The sequence below is a fragment of the Oncorhynchus kisutch genome, linkage group LG18 (assembly GCF_002021735.2).
Source record: "Oncorhynchus kisutch isolate 150728-3 linkage group LG18, Okis_V2, whole genome shotgun sequence".
Classification (NCBI taxonomy): Eukaryota; Metazoa; Chordata; class Actinopteri; order Salmoniformes; family Salmonidae; genus Oncorhynchus; species Oncorhynchus kisutch.
Genome location: NC_034191.2, coordinates 75,839,555 through 75,862,417, shown reverse-complemented (window position 1 = coordinate 75,862,417; position 22,863 = coordinate 75,839,555). Strand labels below are relative to the sequence as shown.

The 22,863-nt window shown below is 42.8% G+C and overlaps 2 protein-coding genes across 5 annotated transcripts; both read right to left on the bottom strand.

Annotated features, from left to right (window-relative positions):
• Positions 1–933: 933 nt before the first annotated feature.
• LOC116352916 (B-cell receptor CD22-like) lies at positions 934–12,455 on the bottom strand. 4 transcript variants are annotated; one of them, XM_031796809.1, is made up of 8 exons: positions 12,339–12,454; positions 12,034–12,108; positions 8,653–9,039; positions 8,243–8,548; positions 7,840–8,106; positions 1,564–1,657; positions 1,387–1,456; positions 934–1,235 (listed from the first exon to the last, which is right to left on the bottom strand). In XM_031796809.1, the coding sequence occupies exons 2-8, from the start codon at positions 12,080–12,082 to the stop codon at positions 1,176–1,178; spliced, it is 1,233 nt and encodes a 410-aa protein (XP_031652669.1). In that variant the 5' UTR covers positions 12,083–12,108; positions 12,339–12,454; the 3' UTR covers positions 934–1,175. The 4 variants fall into 4 exon arrangements, with proteins under 4 accessions (XP_031652669.1, XP_031652671.1, XP_031652670.1 ...); XM_031796811.1 differs by having other exon boundaries at positions 8,243–8,535; positions 12,339–12,397; XM_031796810.1 differs by lacking the exon at positions 1,564–1,657 and having other exon boundaries at positions 12,339–12,455.
• Positions 12,456–17,371: 4,916 nt separating this feature from the next.
• Positions 17,372–21,337, bottom strand: LOC109909787 (sialic acid-binding Ig-like lectin 7). Its single transcript, XM_031796808.1, has 7 exons — positions 21,190–21,337; positions 20,376–20,762; positions 19,942–20,214; positions 19,542–19,808; positions 18,768–18,846; positions 18,597–18,654; positions 17,372–18,251 (listed from the first exon to the last, which is right to left on the bottom strand). Exons 1-7 carry the CDS (start codon positions 21,221–21,223, stop codon positions 17,994–17,996), a joined length of 1,356 nt encoding a protein of 451 aa, XP_031652668.1. The 5' UTR covers positions 21,224–21,337; the 3' UTR covers positions 17,372–17,993.
• Between the last annotated feature and the right edge of the window lie 1,526 nt (positions 21,338–22,863).

The window sequence follows — 22,863 nt, the reverse complement described above, 5'->3', positions numbered from 1 at the left end:
CCATACAGCGCCTGCAAAATGGGGGCTGACGTGTATAAAACAACGTCCCCCTGTCAGCCCCTAGGGAGAACATAGCAGGAGGATGGAGGTAGCCACCATGTCCCTTTGGGTCCTCTCTGAGGAGGGCCTGGAAGCCTCTCCTCCCATTCCAAAACCCAAGGGAGTCTTTGAGGTGCCTTGCTGAGGAGACGTTATCCATGTATCTCCCCAGAAAGGCCCTCACCTCTTCATCCTTAACGTATGGGTTGTAAATGTTGACAGTTACAACCCTAAAGTTATTCTTCGCCAGGCTTGTTATTTCATAGTGGCTCATCGGCCTCTCGCCTCCCACTGCTCTTGCCCTTCTCAGGATATCATCGTGTTTCTCCTCTGTATATAGTGCCACATCGTATGCTCCCTCCAACGAGTTGCCTTGGAAACAAAACACGTCCTTCACCGTCAGCTTTAGAATCCCCATCAATATTATCCTTCCAAAAGTTTCCCGTCCTAAAGGCTCCAACTCCTTTTCCTTCCAAGCAAAACGAATCGTGTTGGCCAGCCCAATCCCAGGGACCGACCGTGTTGATGTATTTAGCACCATCTCCGCAAGGAGAATGGCGCTCGTTCTCTTCTCTTCCAAAACAATGAAAAAAGAAAATCCAAAGTGACTGAGCCTATCTGGTGCAAACTAACACAGAGACAGGAACAATCACCCACCAATACACAGTGAAACCCGGGCTACCTAAATATGGTTCCCAATCAGAGACAACGATAATCACCTGACTCTGATTGAGAACCGCCTCAGGCAGCCATAGACTTTACTAGACAACCCTACTTAGCCACAATCCCAATACCTACTAAAACCCCAATAAAAAAACACAACACAAAATAAACCCATGTCACACCCTGGCCTGACCAAAAAAATATATAAACACAAAATACTAAGACCAGGTCGTGACAGTGTAGAACAGACACAAAATCTCAATTTAAACCATTTTAATGAGATAAAAAAATTCTACAAATATGCAGATAAATCAAAGAGCACACAATTATAAATGTAACAAAAGTACCATTAGAAACTAATACACAATGACAATATTGTACATAAAAACACTTAATACCCATTGGAAAAATAATTAACATGCACCTCTTTGATTGACTTGTGCTTAAAGACCATCGAGGTTGTTAAATGGTGGTTACTGGTTCCCTCTACCGACCATAGCCTGGTTAGAGCACACTGTCCCAACCGGGGAGTTCTGTGGAGAGAACACAGAGAAAGGAACAGTTGTCAGGACCGACACTTCAGAAGAATAATGACTTCATAGTTACAGTTGGTTACACAACACAGTATTCATTCAATTCTTCCTGAAACACACATTCTAGATGGGTTTTAAAGGTTTATTCTACCATTCCCACCAGTCCCTGTGAACGATCTGTCATGTCAAACCCACTGGGGAGTCTAGATGTTCTCCTCCTCCTGGAAGACAAGAATAAAGGTATATTGACATCATTTAGGTTTTCATATACAAAAGCACAATCAGCATGATAAATATGTTAAAATTGAGGCTGGGAATATCTTTTTACCATGCAAAGAATACGATCAGGCTGAAAAGGAAAATCAACCCCAAGGTTTTTCCTACAATCTCAAAAACCTTTGGGTTAACAGGCTCTTCATGCCCTGTAAATAAAACACACATTATAGCCATCTGTTCCAAAAAGAGGAAACATTTTGCACATTGTCTAATATTACAAATTATACACATACTGTAGATGTACAGATGTAAGATCTTAATTTATCCAGTATTGTTGCAGTGAAATAATCCTGCAGCAAAAGGATCTGATCGTTTCCTCCATAATGTTGATCCATTGGTGGTGAGTCTATTAGCTGGACAAAATAAGGCTGCATGATAAGTGCAATACTATTAATATAACCATGTTTTAGTGCAGGATTTTGGTGAATATATGCAAATCACAAAGCTTATCTGTGTTTCCCACATTGCAATAAACTTCTAAGCAACAATATAGTGATCAAATTAAGATCCTAAAACCGTATCATACCTAGATACATACAGCAGGTGTCACGTTCTGACCATAGTTCTTGTGTGTTTTTCTTGTTTTAGTGTTGGTCAGGACGTGAGCTGGGTGGACATTCAATGTTGTGTGTCTAGTTTGTCTATTTCTATGTCTGGCCTGATATGGTTCTCAATCAGTGGCAGGTGTTAGTCATTCTCTCTGATTGGGAACCATATTTAGGTAGCCTGTTTTGTGTTGGGATTTGTGGGTGATTGTTCCTGTCTCTGTGTTAGTTGTCACCAGATTAGGCTCAGTCACTTTGGATTTTCTTTTTTCATTGTTTTGGAAGAGAAGAGAACGAGCGCCATTCTCCTTGCGGAGATGGTGCTAAATCCATCAACACGGTCGGTCCCTGGGATTGGGCTGGCCAACACGATTCGTTTTGCTTGGAAGGAAAAGGAGTTGGAGCCTTTAGGACGGGAAACTTTTGGAAGGATAATATTGATGGGGATTCTAAAGCTGACGGTGAAGGATGTGTTTTGTTTCCAAGGCAACTTGTTGGAGGGAGCATATGACGTGGCACTATATACAGAGGAGAAACACGATGATATCCTGAGAAGGGCAAGAGCAGTGGGAGGTGAGAGGCCGATGAGCCACTATGAAATAACAAGCCTGGCGAAGAATAACTTTAGGGTTGTAACTGTCAACATTTACAACCCATACGTTAAGGATGAAGAGGTGAGGGCCTTTCTGGGGAGATACATGGATAACGTCTCCTCAGCAAGGCACCTCAAAGACTCCCTTGGGTTTTGGAATGGGAGGAGAGGCTTCCAGGCCCTCCTCAGAGAGGAGCCAAAGGGACATGGTGGCTACCTCCATCCTCCTGCTATGTTCTCCCTAGGGGCTGACAGGGGGACGTTGTTTTATACACGTCAGCCCCCATTTTTGCACAGCACATATTCGCCTCGTGCAGCACAAGAAAATGCAGATTTTTGTGGATCTGAGGAACACGAGGCGAGGGATTGTGACAAGCCTAAGGCGTGCCACGGGTGTGGCTCGTCAGCACACCTGTGGCGGGGGTGCCCGGCTCGTCAGAGGTCATATGCTTCTGCGGCTGGGGGGGGAGCAGGAGCGGGGGATGGGGGAAGAAGAGGAGGGGAAGGAAGCAAGCCTCATGACCAGAGTACAAGTCCAGAGGGGAAGGCCGCAAGGAAGGAGGAGGAGCAAGAAGCGGCGGATGGAAGAGAGAAGGAAACGGAAGGCACGGGAGTAGGAGAACCAGGAAACGCGGCGGAAGAAGGCAACCGAGTGGAGGAGCATGAGAGAGAAGAAAGCGAGGGAGGAGTGTTGGAGAAGGAGACGGTGGAAGAGCAAGTGGACTGGGGGGAAAGTGCCCTGGTGGAAGAGATGAGGGGTATGGTGGAGGAGCTGGCGGGGGGGAGGGTGGTATCTCTCCACTGCCGCCAATCACCAAAGAAGAGAATGAAGAGGAGGGTGCGATTGGCCGACAGTGACAGTGAGAGGGAGGGGATGGCCAAGAGAGTGATGGGGGTGGGAGAAACCTCTGGGTTGCTGCTGGTTTCCCCAGGCCCTCAACTTCTGTTGGGTGGGGACACACCTAACAAGACTCAGGACTGGGTACAGGAGGAGGTGGGGAGTTTTTTGTTTGGGGACTCAGCCTCCCCGATTTTTTTTTCCAATCCAGCTGCAGCACTGGGGAGGGGGAGGATTGTGGGGGTAGACCCAGGGTGCAGGGCACCCCGGAGCCAAACACTATTCCTGCATCCTGGGTTGGTGAGATGGAGGAAGAGGGGGGGATGTCGGGAGTACGGATGGTGTTTTCACCGGTAGATATGGAGCAGGGGAGCATCGGGTGAGTCTCCTGTTTTAGTTTTTTTCTGTCTGGGGTTAGTATTTGAGTGTATTACATGTTTTTATTTGATTCTTTCATGGGGTCTAATTTTACTTTTGTTACTTTAAATGTAAGGGGTTTAAGGGATTTTGTTAAGAGGAGGGCGGTTTTTAGTTATTTGGAGGGTGTGGGGTTTGATTTTTGTTTTTTACAGGAGGTTCACCTGAGGGATGGAGGGGATGTTAGTAGGTTTAAGAGGGAGTGGGACAAGGGGGAGTCGGTTTGGGGTATTGGGGGGGTGCACTCATCGGGGGTAGGGATTTTGTGTGGGCACAGGGAGGTAAAAGTGGAGGATTCTTTTGTGGTAATGCAGGGAAGGGTTATAGGGGTGGATGTCACGATAAGGGATTATACATTTAGATTAGTGGTGGTCTATGGGCCACAGGTGGTGGCAGACAGGAGGGAGATGGTGGACTGTCTGACGCCCCTGTGTGTCACAAATAGGAAATTAGTGATAGGGGGGGATTTTAATACAGATTTAGGAATAGGGGGGGATAGCAGTGCAGGCGCCATTGCCGGGCTAATGGCTTGCCATGGTCTGGTAGATGGTGGTCTGCACACTACTCCGAAAATGGCCGGTCCTACATGGCGCAACTCCAGGGGGGTTGAGCGGAGGCTCGACTATATTTTTGTACCCAGGTCTTTGGGTAAGTTGTCTGGGCGGCTGTTGCCTGTTTTCTTTTCGGATCACGACGGGGTGCTCCTGCAGGTGGGGTCGCCAGTCTACCTCTTTGGTAGGGGGTACTGGAAGTTAGATCGGGATGTGCTGGAGGAGCAGGCTTTTGTTGACAGGTTTTATGGTTTCTTTTGGAGGCTTGAAGGCCTCTGGTCCATGTGCGAGGGGGTGTTAGAGTGGTGGGAATTAGTTAAGGTGAGGATTAGGGCTTTTATAATAGGGTATTGCAAGAGGAAAAAAAGGGAGGAGAGGAGGGAGGTGGATCGTATCCAAAGGTTAATTGAACTCGAGTACGAGGCAGGCAACCTCGGCGGGTCGTTTGACTGGGAGAGATCCGCAACCCTAAAGGCGCAGCTCAGGGAGTTGCAGGAGCGGAAGGCTCGAGCTTTCCTGGAGCGTGCGCATAGTGGCTTTCTAGAACACAATGAGACTTGTTCTGCTATGTTCTTTAAGTCGGTTAGGGCCAGACAGAGTAGGAAGGTAATGCATGGCGTTAGGGAAGAAAATGGTAGTATAGTTAGAGAACCAGAGGATATGGTCAGGGTGACAACTGATCATTTCCAAGGTTTATTTAAGGAAAGGGAAATAGATGTAGAGCAGGGAAATGTGTTTTTAGAACACTTGTCCAGGCGGTTGCCGGAGGACATTAGAGAAGTGATGGAGGCCCAGATCTCACTAGAAGAGGTTGAGAGCGCTCTTAGGAGGATGGGAAAAGGGAAGGTGCCTGGGATGGATGGGCTGCCGGCTGAGTTTTATCTCAAGTTTTGGGGTATATTTGGACCAGTGGTCCTCGAAGTCTTGAAGGCCATCCTTGAGACGGGGGTCCCGGGGGGATCAATGGCTGTTGGTGTGCTGTCACTTTTATATAAGAAGGGGGAAGTAACAGACCTTGGCAACTGGCGGCCGTTGACCATGCTGTGTGTAGATTACAAGCTACTTGCAAAGGTTTTAGCAGACCGGTTGCGCACAGCCCTTCCCTACGTCGTCCATGAGGGGTAGAGGGCCACTCTATTAGATGGAACCTACAGTTAATCAGGGACTCCATCGCTTGGGTTGAAGATAGAGGACTGCCTTTAATGGTTGCAGCGCTAGATCAGGCGAAAGCCTTTGATCGCGTGAATAGATCCTTTTTATTCAGAGTGTTAGGTCGATTAGGATTTGGGGAGAAGTTCATAGGATGGATTCGTACATTATATGTCGGAGCGGGGTGCCGAGTTAGTGTAAATAGTCACTTGGGTGACGTTTTTGACCTCTCGTCTGGGGTCAGGCAGGGGTTCCCACTCTCGGCTCTCCTCTTCGTTTTGTACATGGAGCCTCTGGGGGCTGCCATTAGGGCAGACACAGGGGTGGAAGGCTTGTTGATCCCTCGAAGTGGTGGGCTGCATGTTAAGATGACGCAGTACGCCGACGACACTTCCTTGCTACTGTGCAAGGACTCGTGCCTGACAAGGTCCCTTGCCATCTTTGGGGATTTCACCCGAGCGTCGGGAGCGGTTCTGAACCATGCAAAGTCTTCCGTCAAGTTTTTCGGAAGATGGCGTTGTAGAACGGATGTGCCTGGGGGGTTATCTCTCTGTGAGGGGGCCCTGAGGATTCTCGGGGTCCATTTTGAGACCTTCAGATCAGCGACGCTAAACTGGAACATGCGTATCGCAGTGGTACAGAGGAAGCTAGCAATGTGGAAGGCTAGGTATTTGTCTTTTATGGGTAAAGTCCTGGTCCTAAAGGTGGATGTGTTGCCGTCTCTTTTGTATTTGGCGTACATCTGAGGAGGCCTCTAGTGAGGCTTGTGTTTCAGTTCATGTGGAGTGGCAGGTGCGAGTGGGTCGCCAGGGCACGCATGATCTGTCCCATCGGGGAGGGAGGTAGGGGGGTACCACATTTCCCCCTCAATCTGGACACAATTTTTGTTTCTTTCTTGTTAACGGAGCTTGCTCATCCAGTGATACACCCGTCCGGTTACCTCCTGCGGGTGTTCTTCTCGTATCAGGCGAGAAGCGTAATGGTGTGGTCTAACACGGGTCCTCGGGCGGAACAGCTGCCTTGGCACTTTGGTCATGCAGCCAAGTGGCTGCGTGTGCACCCTGAGGTTGAAGTTGCCCGAGTAGGTTTAGATCACAGGCACCTGTACGAGGAGGTCAGAAAGGCAGGGAGTCCGGCGCCTGTAGTGGGCATCTCGGAAGTGGTCTGGGAGGGAGTGCAGGCGCGGGGTCTGGACAACAGGTTCAAGGACCTGAATTGGTTGAGCCTCCATAAGTGCTTGCCGGTACGTTCCATCATGTACCGGTATAGTTTGGTGCAATCCCCCACCTGTCCAAGATCCTCTTGTGGCAGGGAGGAGACTGTGTGCCATGTCTTTTGGGACTGTGCCTTTGCCGGAGTAGTATGGGCTAGGGCACGGGTGTTGTTAGGTTTGGTAAGGGGGGATTTTGTATTGTCGTGGGCCAGGTTAGAGAGAGGTGTAGGGAGAGGGACGGATAGGGACAGGTTTCTGCTCTGGCTTCTCATGAGTCTCTTTAAACGGGGGCTGTGGGAAGCCAGGCAGAACATGGTGAAGACAGGGAGAGATTGGGGGGTGGAAGGGATAGTGAGGAGGGTGGAAGGAGATTTGAGGGGGAGGATGAAGAGGGAGGAGAGGAAGTGGGGGCAGCATGCTGCTTGGGAGAGGTGGAAGGGGGGTTTAGGGCTGGGTGTCATTTAGATTTGCAAGGGGATAGATTAGGGACGGGGAGATAGGGAAAGGTAGTTTGTAGGGTGACTGGGAGGGAAGATGCTCCCCTGAGGTTTTGTTTGGGGTTTTTGTTTAGTTAAATTAGTTACATACTCAAATAATGGTATTTTAATTTATGAAAATTATGAGTTGTAAAGAATGAATGGTATTGAAGATAATAAATTATTTTTATAAAACAAAAAAAGATAGGCTGTTTCGGTTTTCACGTTACGTTTATTGTTTTTGTATTGTTCATGTTTCGTCTTCAGTAAAGATGTATCGAATAAAAAAATTAAAAAATTAAAAAAGAAAGATAGGACTGTTTTTGGGGTTTGCCACGTTTTGTAGTGTGTTCATGTTGAGTTTCTGTCATTAAATAACCATGGACACTAATCACACTGCACTTTGGTCCTCTCCTTCCCAGGAAGAAAGCCGTTACAGCAGGCATGCAGAAGTACCTCTTCTACATCCATTTGAAGGGGTGTCCACTTACTTTTGAATATATATTTTGTATCTAACCTACGATTGTGCCCTACGTGCCCATTTTACCTTTTATAGCCAGCTGCACTTCATTCGACTTCCCACAGCCGTGACTATTTCTTCCTTCACAGTAGTATAGTCCTCCATCAACAACAGTCACATTGAGGGTGTAACTCTGTCCAGATGCAACCTGAGTTGTTTTCCCCTCACTGATCTTGAACCAGGTGAAGTTTGTCACAGGAGGGTTGGCTGTACTGCTGCAGGTCAGATTAACACAGCTGCCCACTGATACCGGATCAGCTGGACTGATGGAGGTCGAGGTGTCCTTAGGAGAGACTGGGGGAGAGGGGTTCATTTACAATGTATCTGGATATGGTATATTGAATAGTCTCATCAAAACCACTCTTTTACAATCATCAGTGAAAACATGATAGAATGATCTATTCTACTGGAACCGGTTACTAAATCTTACATGAAACGTTAAGCATCATGTTATGTTCAGCTCTCTTGTTGCTTGTCCCTACTGGGTAGACTGCAGTACAAGTGATGTTCTTCTCATGATGAAGATATGACGGAGTGAAGGTCACCGTGGAGAGAACTGATTTGGTTTGGTCTGAATTCTCCTGCAGTTGGTTCTCAGATGTGAACTGTGTTGGGAGAGTCCATGTCAGCTCAGGGGGGTGTTCGGGACAGGGAGCGACAGCAGAGCAGTTCCAACTGACAGGGGTCCCTTCCTTCACCTCTCCTGAGACAGTAATGATGGGACTGGAAGGAAAATCTGTAAAATTTTAGATACATATGTCCACTTGTTCAACTCTTATCTTTGATGCAAGGAATCTAAACTGGGAAAAATAGTTGGTTAAAAGTTCAATTGACTCTTACCTCTGACAACTATTTTAACAGACTTTTCAATGTCTGTTGCAAGGAATGGTTGACTCTCAATTCTGAAGAAGTATATATTAGTGTAATTGGTGGTTACATTGAAGAAGACTGTGGTGCAGTTCTTCTGAGACATGTTTCCAGTTATCTTCCCTTGATATCTGTTGACTGTCTTACTACTGTTAAATATCACATTGTCCGGATGCCTGTAAAAGTGTGTGTTTTCTTTAATCCACACTCCAGAGGTAATTATTGTGCTGTTAAATGTATAGTGATGTTTGCCAGGAATATCATATGAACATGGGATTTGCACACAGGAGCCAGTCAGTACATCCAGTCTATCTGGCATTGTGGTGTTCAAACCATTTTGGCCAAAACAGGCCAAAACACCTGCAACATAAAAGACAACATCAGGGAGGTTCTGATATATATTTTCAGTTCAGTCCAATGATATGTATTAACCCTAGATGACAGACAGGGGGTGCTGTTTAGAAGCCACTGCACAGCCATCTTGTTACTCCTCCTCCAGTGTAAAACCGATTATGGAAGATAGAGAAATGCATTTATTAATGTCTACATTTGTTTTTGACAAGCATATTCTATTAGAGACACCTTAATGCAGACTTTTAAATTATATGTTGTGACCTGCAACACTTCCTTCAACAGAGAGACCCTACCCTTGGTCCATCCAATGATCGCATCTTGGAACTCGCTAAACTGGTATTACCCAATAACTACTTCATCTTTGAGTCAGAGCTTTTCCTTCAAAATCGGGATGTAGCCATGGCTTCTCCCCCTTTGCCCCCAACAATGTGAACCTGTATGTGGAACAATTTGAGGAGGCACTCATCTACAAAACAAAGACACACTCCCTACTTTCTAAAATCCTCTCATGGAAGAGATACATAGATGTCTTTGTGCTCTGGGAAGGAAGAGCAGGAACTAAATGAATTCCAAACTCTGCTAAGCGAGAGCTCTGAATATCTCAAATTCACCATGCAGACTGTTGAGAGAAAAATAAACTACCTGGACTTATGGATTATCAAAGAGAATGATGCATTACATACAGACTTGTACACACAGCCAATAGACCTCAATAACCTGCTATGTGCTGATATTATGCATCCCCTTCCCCTCAGGAATGATCTTCCATGTAGCCAGTTATGCAGGGTTAAACTAATCTGTGGCCAACAGATTTTGACAGCAATGCTAAGAAAATGAAAAATAAATTCATAATCAGAGGATACAAGGAAGAAACTCTTGATGCTGCAACGATGAAAATATCTCATAAACCAAGAGAGGAATTGTTAAAACGACACGTTTTTTGCGCTAAGTAAACCAAGTGTTCAGAGAAAATGAAAGCAATCCTCTTCAAGTAACCCCCACTGGTGGTCAATAAGTGTGGTCGCAATTTTAGGGATAACTTAGCGAGATCTGACCTGCCCCCTGAGCCCACTCAGACACTCTTGACACCCATTCCAAATGGGAACTACAAATGTGGCTCATGCTCACAGTGCAATAGCAATGTATTCTTTCTACAGTTTATCAGCGTACAACCAGTATGTTCCCCCTGTTGATGATGCTCATTGTGCATTATTGATGAACCAAAACATTACTTGTAAGACCATTTTATGAAATTGGAAACAAGAAATATATGTGAAATTAAATTCAACAATAATGTATGTTGATGCTAATCTTATGCTAATGTTAATGATAACAATAGGCTAATATATTCAATATGCTGTAAACTATTGTTTATTAACAGTTTCACTCAATTCATTCAAATTAAGCTCATAATTATGACAGACTCCTCACTATTGTCATTGGTTGCACTATTTTCATTGTTTGTCTGCATAACCTGGTTCAAGCATTCATGACTTTACCCTGAAGAAGGAACAGTGATGCCGAAACGTTGGTGTTTTACCCAATAAATTACTGGGAGTTTATATATATATATATATATATATATATAGAGTGTGCAACTCTCTTTGTTTTTATAGCTTACAGTGTATTCACCATTAGTCAGCACCTCTACACTAAGTCATTTTCTCTGGGTGTGCTCCAGATAATGCTTTTTATATCACCTGAACATAACAAATAAAATAAATAAACATGTAAAGACATTAAAGTATTTTATTTATAGAGTACTAACTTTACTGTCCCTTCTACAACAAAATACTTAAATACATGTAATATAGTCCTTGAAACATTTTATTTAAATACTGTATAATTCCATTAATTATCATGGAGGACTGCTTCTTCTGGGGAGTACCATATATAGAGACCGGTGGTTTCATAGTCTCTCATTGGCCGTTACATAGAATCAGCGATCCAGGGTTTATACACATCAACGGTATAGTCTCTACTAATAATAATATAGACTTACTTCAATGAACATGTGATTTTTCAATTGGTTTGTATGTCATCAAAGAGTGAGGTCACATGTGTTTGTGAGCAGATGACCACTAGTTTGAGCCCGGTTTGGGGACAGGGACAGTGGTGGAAGCTATACTGTCAGCCAAACACTGACGTCGGTTTCACAAGAACATACAGTGAAAAAGTATTTCCCCCTTTATGGTTCTCTATTTTGGTATTTTTTTATACGGAATGTTAGCAAATCTTCAACCAAAATCTAATATTAAATAAAGGAAACTTGAGTTTACAAATGACTAAATAAATGTATAGTTATTTAATTTATTGAATGAACAAAGTTATGCAACATCCAATTCCCCTATGTGGAAAAGTAATTCACCCCTACTCTCAATAACTGGTTGTGCCTCCATTTCAAAACACACAATCTAATCTGCATGAAAATGGATATGAAGCAACAAATTTGAAGTTTTGGAATGGCCTAGTCATAGTCCAGACCTAATCCCAAATAAGATATTGTGACAGGACTTGAAACGATGCTTGAAAACCCACAAATATCGCTGAATTAAAGCAGTTCTGCACAGGAGAGTTTGCCAAAATTTCTCCACAGCAACGTGAGACACTGATCAACAACTACAGGAAGCATTTGGTTGGAGTCATTTCAGCTGAAGGAGGCACAACCAGTTATTGAGTATAAGGGGGCAATTACTTTTTCACACGGGGACATTGGGTGTTGCTTAACTTTGTTTAAGTATTAAATTAAATAAGTATGTAATTGTTGTGTTATTTATTCACTCAGTTTCCATTTATCCAATATCAGCTTTTGATATGCAAAATACATTTTCACAGGACAGTTTGAATCCAGACTATTAAAATACACTAATCAGGAATTAACTGTACACTTTTCTACACAATTAAAAAGCTGGAATATAGCACATCCCATAAAATATAATGACTTGTGGTTATTCCTTTATGTCTGATTCATAACTAGTTGTTGTTGTGTGGAAGACTCACCTGATATAAAGAGGCCAATGAGAAAAAACATGTTCTCATGACCAGCCATGTGAGAACTCACACACTACTGATCACCTGAAACAGTACAAACATACACTTACTGGTGGAGTAACTTAACTCACACAACACATTGCATTGAACCATCCCCATATCAAATACACTATATCTTTCAGTTGTAAAGCTAATACATGAACAAACAGCAGTACATTAGAACATATTGAATCTCATTACTCAGAATTAATTTCCTTTCATTTATTTTGAACATTCAAATTAACAGAAAATATAGTGAAGAAGTCGATACTTGCCTTAGATGGTAACGTAAACTGTCTACAGCAGAAACTGTCACACCCATAGTGTGGTCTGACAAACTAAAGTGCTGAAATTCATGTGGCACATCTCACATCTCATCAGTGACGTACTTCCTAATATGTGTATGAGAAATGATTTTCTAACAATTCTTCAGTATTTATTGTCCCTTTCTCGGGGTAGGACAGGTCAGCAGTATTTTGAAACGGGCCCCCAAATCCGCCCCGACACATTGTTAAATAGAACAAATGAAACTTTCATCATTATAACCACCTCCCTCTCCTCTATCTCCCAGGCCTGAATGGGAATGTGTGTGGGATTTAAACATATAGTTAAATCATGAACCAAAATCCACTATTCATTTATTCAAGAGTTAAATTTATTAAATTAGAGTTTGATACAAAACATAAGGTTGTCACATTATGTTTCAACATGAAAAACAGACTTGGTATGAAACAGAGTGACTGTAATTGTATCTGAGTGATTCTCACACACCTCTCAACTTCTCCGACACCAACTTCCTCTTTGAAGTCTATTTGCAAAGAGGAGCCTGGTGGGCTGGATGCCACAGAGACACTCTTTTCACTCCACTTTGAAACGGAATTTACTTTTTCGTAGCATGTTTATGAGAATTCATGTAGCAGGATAGGAGAATTATCTTAGCATATTAAGAGCCTAAGGTTAAGGTCAGGTTAAATAGTCAGGTTCAGGGAAAATGGTCTCCTAACCAGGGTTGGATGAGGCCATTTGGGACCCTGAGCTTCCTTCATTTCAACACGTTCTGCAGTGGTGCAGAGAGAATGATTATTTATATTGTTGCTGTTTTATAGCACCTCATGCTTGTGTTCACATTTTTCCATGAGGCTGATATTAAATGTTGCAGTTTTAACGCTACAATCAGTTCTACACATTTTGCTATCATATGCTATCTGGGGCCGTTCAGTAATCCCTGCTGCTGACCTGCTTCCAGAGTCGCTTCTTATTGAAGTGCCGTGAAGAGAATGTCGCGGGTGACACAGGAGGGAGCCAGCCACCTGCAGGTCCTGGACAGCAAGGAGGACATGGGTGCCCTCTTCGGTGGTCAAGTCTAGATGGGATTAAGCTTTTGTCAAAATGATGTGAAAAGTATCATTATTACAGCATTTTAGCTAATCCTAACCCTATTTTGTACTTCAATTTAATTTTCATAACCTGCTATGTTAATTCTCCTAACTTGCAGCAAAAATTCTCCCTAACTTGCTAGAAAACTCAATTTTGACAAAAGCTGTATCCTTTCTAGACAAAACCCTCACCCTTCCCAAAGTCCTTCTGGGAGAAGGAGACCCAGGAACTGAGGGCGTACTTTACCCAGCAGGTGGGAGCCGACCTCCCCCAACAGGTGGTCTCCCAGGCTTCAATGGGAACGTGTGTGTGATGTTTTGTCTAAACGAGTTAAATCATAATCGTTGAATAGAACAAGTGTAGACCTTACCGTGAAATGATTACTTACAAGCCCTTAACCAACAGTGCAACTCAAGAAAGAGTTAAGAAAATGTTTACTAAATTAACTAAGGTAAAACATTAGAAAAAGGAACACAAAAACTGTGCAATAACAAGGCTATATTCCTGGAGTACCGGTACAGAGTCAATGTGGGGGTACAGGTTAGTCGAGGTAATTTGTACATGGAGGTAGGGGTGAAGTGACCATGCATAGATAATAAACAGCGAGTAGCAGCAGTGTACAAAACAAATGAAGGTGGGGGAGTAAATGTAAATAATCCTTTGGCCATTTGATTAATTGTTCAGCAGTCTTATGGCTTGGGGGTAGAAGCTGTTAACGAGCATTTTGGTCCTATACTTGGCGTTGCGGTACAGCTTGCTGTGCGGAAGTAGAGAGAACGGTCTATGACTTGGGTGACTGGAGTCTCTGACAATTTTTGGGGATTTCCTCTGACACCGCCTAGTATATAGGTCCTGGATGGCAGGAAGCTTGACCCCAGTGATGTACTGGGCCGTACGTACTACCCTCTGTAGGGCCTTAGGGTCAGATGCCGAGCAGTTGCCTTACCAGTCGGTGATGCAACTAGTCAAGATGCTCTCGATGGTGCAGCTGTAGAACATTTGAGGATCTTGGGACCCATGCCAAATCATAGGGTTGCCATTTTTTCAACATAAAAAACAGATTTGGTATGAAACAGAGTAAGTGTAATTGTATCTGACTGATTCTCACACGCACCACTCAACTTGTCCTACACCAACTTCCTCTTTTTCTTGCTTAACTTCCTCTTTAAAGTCTATTTGCCAAGAAAACCCTGGTGGGCTGGATGACACATTTTCACACCACTTCTATACAGATTTGACTTTGTCGTATCAGGCTAGAAGAATTAATGCAGCAGGTTAGGAGAATTACGGCTATGGGTTACGGTTAGTGAAAATGCTCTCCTAACCAGGGTCGGACGACCCCACACACCCTCTCTTACTTACTGCATTTCAACCCATTTTGCCATGGTGGGGAGAGAATTTCAACCCATTTTGCCATGGTGTGGAGAGAATTTCAACCTATGGTGCAGAGATGCATATTTACAGTTTTATAATGCTATTCGACATGTTGTCATGAAGCTGACAAAAAATGTTGTTTTCGAGCTAATTTCCCACTATTCAACATATTTTGCTATCATATGCTATATGGGGCCGTTCTGTAGTCCAGCCCTGCTCCTAACCTGCTACCAAAATCACTTCTTATTGAAGTGGCGTGAAAATAATGTCCCGAGACCGCGACCAACAGGTACTGGGAGGCAAGTTGGACATGGGCTCACTCTACAACGGTCAAGTCTAGTTGGGATAAAGCTTTTGTAAAATTGACGTCAAACTCTTTTAGCATTTGAGCTAATCCTAACACTTTTCCATTCCTTGATCTAATTATCATAACCTGCTACGTTAATTCTCCTAACCTGCAGCCTAATTCTCCTAATCTTGCGAGAACACTAAATTTGGACAAATCACTCTTCGACCTTCCCAAGACCTTCTGGGAGAAGGAGACCCAGGAGCTGAGGGCGTACTTTACCCAGCAGGTGGGAGCCGACCTCCCGCAACAGGTGGAGGGAGAGCTGAAGGCTCTGGAGGACAGGATCAGGAATTGAGAGGTGGAGGGACCAGATGATTCAGAGAGAGAAGAGAGATAGTATTGTCTATTGGACATTATAATACGCTGATACTGCAATATGGTGATACGGACAAAAAATTACTAACAAGGTCATTTCAATTTTGTGGAAGCTGCTTTGCCTATCTTTGGTCAAATGTATGGAAATACAATGAAACGATGTGCCTGCATGCAGATCACGCCACCACTCACTATCAATGGATATATGAGTAGGTATTAGGTGATAAAACAGAACCAGTCTTACTGCTCTTTCCATGACATAGACTGACCAGGTGAATCCAAGTCAAAGCTATGATCCCTTATTGAAGTCACTTGTTAAATCCACTTCAGTGTAGACGAAGGGGAGGGAGACAGGTTAAAGAAGGATTTTTAAGCCCTGAGACATTTGAGAAGTGTGTTGTGTATGTGTGCCATTTAGAGGGTGTTTGGGCAAGACAAAAAAATTTAAGTGCCTTTGAATGAGGTGCGCTTGTTGGTGCCAGGCGCACTGGTTTCAAGAACTGCAACACTGCTGTTTTTTTTATCTCACTCTAAACAATTTCCGGTGTGTATCAATAATGGTCCACCACCCAAAAAACATCCAGCCAACTTGACACAACTGTAGGAAGCATTGGAGTCATAATGGGCCAGCATCCCTGTGGAACGCTTTCGTCACCTGGTAGAGTCCATTCCCTGATGAACTGAGGCAGTTCTGAATACAAAAGGGGTTTCAACTCAAAGTTAGGAAGGTGTTCCTAATGTTTGGTATCCTCAGTGTCTTCAGAAAGGACCTCTTGACATATTCCACATTCTGTTGTTTTACAGCTTAAATTAAAAATGGATTAAATAGAATGCCCATAACATGGTGCAGCCATCACCTTGAAAATATGAAGAGTGGTACTCAGTGATGTGTTGTGTTGGATTTGCCCCAAACATACACTTTTTATTCAGGACATAGAATTAATTTCTTTGCTCATTTTTAAGCAGTTTTACTTTAGTGCCTTATTGCAAACAGAATGCATGTTTAGGAGTATTTTAATTCTGTACATGTTTCCTTCTTTTCAGTCTGTCATTTAGGTTAGTATTATGGACTAAGTACAATGTTGCTGATTCATCCTCAGTTTTCTCCAACCACAGCCGTTAAACTATGTAACTGTTTTAAAGTCACCATTGACCTTATGGTGAAACCAGTGGAGGCTGCTGAGGGGAAGACAACTCATAATAATGTCTGGAACAGAGCAAATGGAATGGAATCAAACACATGGAAATCATGTTGGATGAATTTGGTACCATTCCACCTGTTCTGCTCCAGCCATTACCACGAGTACGTTCTCCCCAATTAATGTGCCACCAGCCTCCTGTGGGTGAAATCCCTGTGCAGTGTTTTTCCTCTCCGGCGACTGAGTTAGGAAGGACGCCTGTATCTTTGTAGTGATTGGGTGTATTGATAAACCATCCAAAGTGTAATTAATAAACTCACTACGCTCAAAGGGATATTCAATGTCAGATTTCTTTTCATTTTATCCATCTAGAAACAGGAGCCCTTCTTTGTGAGGCAATGGACAAGCTGGTTATATCTGTTTGAAAGTTGCTGCTTGACTGAGGGACCTTACAGATAATTGTATGTGTGGGGTACAGAGACGAGGGAGTCATTTAAAAATCATGTTAAACACTAGTATTGCACACAAAGTGAATCCATGCAACTCATATGACTAGTTAAGGAAATCTTTACTCCTGAACTTATTTAAGCTTGCCATAGAAAAGTGGTTGAATACATATTGACTTTCAGCTTTTCATTTTTATGTCTAAAAACATAATTCCACATTGTGTGTAGAACAGTGACACAGAATCTCAATTTAATCCATTTTAATGAGATGTTAAATGTTGGACCAATAAGACCAAAAGATTTCATGGAAATGGAATGTAAAGGTTTTTATTGCAGGACAATTCATAAACAACCTTAATAAATTCAGTCTCAATTGTTTCTTCGATTTAACACTCAACATAAAAACTGAAACAATTACTTCTAAATAGATATAAACTGAAAATAGATATTATTGTTATTCTGGGAACTGCACAAAATAATAAGAGAAACAGTGACTAGTAGATGTTAACACCATTCTGCCGTCATGTAGACTTCCTGCACCAACTTCCTGTCTTGTATCATACCACTGTCTCTCCAACTAACTGTGTCTTCTCTCCTCAGTCATCATTGACTTTATATGGTCTTAATCTGCCTTCCGTGAGCTAGTTGAACTCAGCAGTTCCTCTATACTGGAACCCATTAAACAGATGCTCTGTGAACTCAACACTCAAAATAAATGGTCTAAAATAAAGAGTAGCCTGCATCATCATATCACCACTATAGTAACAGTTAAACACTTTTCATCCTAGCAAATTCTACAAATATGCAGATAATCAAAGAGCACACAATTATAAATGTAACAAAAGTACCATTAGAAACTAATACACAATGACAATACTGTACATAAAAACACTTAATACCCAATTGTCAAAATACTTAACCTCCACCTCTTTAATTCACTTGTGCATAAAGCCCATCTAGGTTGTTAAGAGGTGGTTCCTGGGCCCTACTCCCGGTCACGTTGACTTCAGCGTACTCACTCTCCTGTCCCTGGATCCTGTCCTGGGCTGCAGCTGGGGTCTCTTTGGTCTGTAGTTTGGAGAAGTCTATGTCACCGTATTGGATCTCTTCAGGCTGGTCTTCTGCAGGTTCCTCTGGTTCCTCTCCGGCTGTGGTCTGGTTAGTACACACTGTCCCAACCGGGGAGTTCTGTGGAGAGAACACAGAGAGAGGAACAGGTGTAAAGCTCTAAGCTCAGTAATGTGTAAAACTCTTAAGGTCAGCAGGTTACACAACACATACTGAGTGGATGACAATGAAAATGTCAATTCAACTGACAGGTGTAAAGACAGTAAACACTGTCAAAGTCCAACAGCCATTCTGTTATCATTCCATGTCATTACAGGATGTGGCATTGCTTTCGGTGTGGTCATCTCCCCCTAAACTTGCTCTGAAATTATGTTAACCTCATGGCTTTAAATAGTTTCAGCATTAATTCAGTACTTCCTTAGATACACTATGTAGATGGTTTTGTAAGTTGAGCCTTATTCCCACCTGTCCCTGTGGACTGTCTGTCCTTTCAAGTCCATCGTGGAGCCTCGAGTTTCTCCTCCTGGAAGACATTTACAAAGGTATTCTGAATGCACTGAGAGGGTTTCCATATGCAAAAGCACAAACACAGCAGAAATAAAATTGTTTTGCGTTGATGCCAGGAATAGTTCTTACCATACAAAAAGACTGATCAGGCTGATAAGCAAAATGGCCCCCAGAGTTCCTGCTGCAACCCCAATAACCAATTCTTGACCTGAAAATACAGCACATATTGTGGTCAATTCTCACAAAAAGTTCTCTAAAGTACACTACATGACCAAAAGTATGTGGACGCCTGCTCGTCGAACATCAATTCCAAAATCATGGGCATTAATATGGAATGTAGAATGTCATTGTAGGCTGTAGCGTTAAGAATTCCCTTCACTGGAACTAAGGAGCCCAGCACAAACCATGAAAAACAGCCCCAGACCATTATTCCTCATCCACCAAACTTTACAGTTGGCACTATGCATTGGGGAAGGTAGTGTTCTCCTGGAATCCGTCAAAACCCAGATTCGTCCGCCGGACTGCCAGATGGTGAATCGTATTTTCAACACGCCAGAGAACAGATTTCCACTTCTCCAGAGTCCAACGGCAGTGAGCTTTACACAACTGCAGCTGATTCTTGGCACTGCGCATAGTGATCTTAGGCTTGTGTGCGGCTGTTCTGCCATGGAAACCCATTTCATGAACCCCTCAAAAAACAGTTATTGTGCTGCCATTGCTTCCAAAGGCAGTTTGGAACTCGGTAGTGAATGTTGCCATCCTACTGCCAATGCTTGTCTACGGATTTTAAACACCTGTCAGCAACATGGGAGGTTTTAATAACTGAATCCACACATTTGAAGGGGTGTCCACATACTTTTGAATATATATTGTATATCTAACCTACAATTGTGCCCATTTTACCTTTTATAGCCAGCTGCACTTCATTCGACTTCCCACAGCCGTGACTATTTCTTCCTTCACAGTAGTACTGTCCTCCATCACCAGCAGTCACATTGAGGAAGTAATTCTGTCCAGATGCAACCTTTGTTGTTTTACCCTCACTGATATGGAACCAGGTGAAGTTTGTCACAGGAGGGTTGGCTGTACTGCTGCAGGTCAGATTAACACAGCTGCCCACTAATACTGAATCAGCTGGACTGATGGAGGCCGAGGTGTCCTTAGGAGAGACTGGGGGAGAGGGGTTCATTTACAATGTATCTGGATATGGTATATTGAATAGTCTCATCAAAACCACTCTATTACAATCAGAGAAAACATGATAGAATGATCTATTCTACAGGAACCGGTGACTAAATCTTACATGAAACGTTAAGCATCATGTTATGTTCAGCTGTCTTGTTGCTTGTCCCTACTGGGTAGACTGCAGTACAAGTGATGTTCATCTCATGATGAAGGTATGACGGAGTGAAGGTCACCGTGGAGAGAACTGAATTGGTTTGGTCTGGATTCTCCTGCAGTTGGTTCTCAGATGTAAACTGTGTTGGGAGAGTCCATGTCAGCTCAGGGGGGTGTTCGGGACAGGGAGCGACTGCAGAGCAGTTCAAACTGACAGGGGTCCCTTCCTTCACCTCACCTGAGAAAGTAATGATGGGACTGGAAGGAAAATCTGTAATACATTGTAGATAAATATATTTTACACTAACAGTTAAACTGTCCACTTGTTCAACTCTTTTCTTTGATGCAAGGAATCTAAACTGGAAAAAATTGTTGGTTAAAAGATAAATTGTCTCTTACCTCTGACAACTATATTAACAAACTTTTCAGGATCTGTTGCACGGTATGGTTGACTCTCAATCCTGAAGTAGTATCTATTAGTGTAATTGGTGGTTACATTGAAGAAGATTGTGGTGCAGTTCTTCTGGGACATGTTTCCAGTTATCTTCCCTTGATATCTGTTGAACGTCTCGCTACTGTTAAATATCACTCTGTCCGGATGCTCACCAAAGTTTGAGTTTTCTTTAATCCACACACCAGAGGGTAGTATTGCGCTGATAAATGTATCCTTATGTTGGACGGGAACATCAAATGAACATGGGATTTGCACACAGGAGCCAGTCAGTACGTCCAGTCTATCTGGCATTGTGGTGATCAAATGTCGTTGGCCAAAACAGGCCAAAACACCTGCAACATGAAGGACAACATCAGGGAGGTAATATGATCTTTTCAGTACAGTCACTCTTTCTGCAGCAAAAAATATGAACTCATTTCAATGTACAGGTGATTCCTGATGTCACAACTCCATGCCCTAAACTGGATCATGAACATATCTGGAGCACAATGTTTGAATCCAGACTATTAAACTATGCTTTTCTATACATTGAGACAGATGGGAAAACAGCTCATAGTATGAAACATCATCCCTTGTACTTATTCCTCTGTCTGATTCATAACTAGTTGTTGTTATGTGGAAGACTCACCTGATATAAAGAGGACAATGAGAAAAAACATGTTCTCAGGACAAGCCATGTGAGAACTCACACACTACTGATCACCTGAAACAGTACAAACATACACACATTTAGTAACTCAACACACTGCCCCTCCTTACCTTCAGGCTCAAACCCAACACCCGAGCACTCCATTCTCCCACCCCTACAGGAGTGCAGCTCCCACTCAGGCTGTCCAAGCTCTTTTCTGTCCTGGCACCCCAATGCTGGAACCAGCTTCCCCCTGAAGCTACCTGCCCATCTTGCGAAAACATCAGAAACCCTACCCCTTCAGGGCATTTTAAATAATCCCACAGAACCCCCCCCCTTTCACAGCCCGACCTCAAAAAAGCCTTTTGTGAACTAACATCCGCACTTGACCCCCCCACACACACACACACTAGCTCTGACTTTGCTGATGCCTGCTTGAGTGTACTTACTATGAATGTAATGCGGTTGTCTCACCTGACTATCATAAGATGAATGCACCAACTGTATGTCGTTCTGGATAAGAGTGTCTCTGCTAAATTACTCAAATGTATTACATTGAACCTTAATGCGTACAGTGCATTCAGAAATGATTCAGACCTCTTGACTTTTCTCCCCTTGTTGTTATGTTGTTCTAAAATGGATGAAATTGTTGTCTCCCCTCAATCTACACAATACCCCATAACAAAAACAATAACCATTTTTTAGAAATTATTTGTCATTATGGGGTATTGTGTGTGGATTGATAAGGAAAAATAATTTAATGTATTTTACAATGAGACTAAAGTAACAAAATGTGGAAAAAGGAAAGGGGTCTGAATACTTTCTGAACGCAGTGTATGGCTTTCAGTTGTGAAGCTATAACATGAACCAACAGCAGCAGCATTTCAAATCATTACCAGTCATAACATTTCAGTGAGTCTAAACATTAAAATGAAAAGATAGTGAAGAAGTCAACACTTGCCTTACGATCTTGAAAAGCGATCACAGGAAAGGAGATGATATCACACCCATAGTGAGTTCTGACAAACTGAAGTGTTGCAATTCAAGTTGGACAATGACATGTGATGTACTTCCTATTCCTTATAAGTGAACAAAATTATTTGCATTTTCAAAAGCAAGTAGTATAATTCTCTACTAATTATACAGTCAAAAGTTTAGACAGACCTACTCAAGGGTTCTCTTTTACTATTGTCTACATTGTAGAATAGTAAAAACATCAAAATGATGAAATAACACATATGGAATCATGTAGTAACCAAAAGTGTTAAACAAATCAAAATATATTTTATATTTGAGATTCTTCAAATTAGCCACCCTTTGCCTTGATGACAGCCTTGCACTCTGTGACACTGGTTCCCTAATATACTGATAGACTCATCACCACCATCTAATACACTGATAGACTCATCACCACCCCCTAATATACTGATAGACTCATCACCACCCCCTAATATACTGATAGACTCGTCACCACACCCTAATATACTGATTGACACACTAATATACTGATAGACTCATCACCACCCTCTAATGTAATGATAGACTCATCACCCCGCAATATACTGATAGACTCATCACTACCCTCTAATATACTGATAGACTCATCACCACCCTATAATGTAATGATAGACTCATCATCACCCCTTAATATACTGATTTTATTTTATTTTATTTATTTAACCTTTATTTAACCAGGTAGGCAAGTTGAGAACAAGTTCTCATTTACAATTGCGACCTGGCCAAGATAAAGCAAAGCAGTTCGACAGATAAAACGACACAGAGTTACACATGGAGTAAAAACAAAC

Excerpts from the sequence above, each read along its gene's own strand:
- LOC116352916 (XM_031796809.1), bottom strand. The coding sequence starts at position 12,082 with ATGGCTGGTCATGAGAACATGTTTTTTCTCATTGGCCTCTTTATATCA. Across the intron at positions 8,107-8,242 it reads CATGATGCTTAACGTTTCAT|TCTCTCCTAAGGACACCTCG; the intron begins GTAAGATTTAGT and ends CCTCTCCCCCAG. Across the intron at positions 1,457-1,563 it reads CTGATCGTATTCTTTGCATG|GAGGAGGAGAACATCTAGAC; the intron begins GTAAAAAGATAT and ends CTTGTCTTCCAG.
- LOC109909787 (XM_031796808.1), bottom strand. The coding sequence starts at position 21,223 with ATGGAGTGCTCGGGTGTTGGGTTTGAGCCTGAAG. Across the intron at positions 20,763-21,189 it reads TGTTGGGTTTGAGCCTGAAG|GTGTTTTGGCCTGTTTTGGC; the intron begins GTAAGGAGGGGC and ends TTCATGTTGCAG. Across the intron at positions 18,847-19,541 it reads AGTGCAGCTGGCTATAAAAG|GTCAAGAATTGGTTATTGGG; the intron begins GTAAAATGGGCA and ends CTGTATTTTCAG.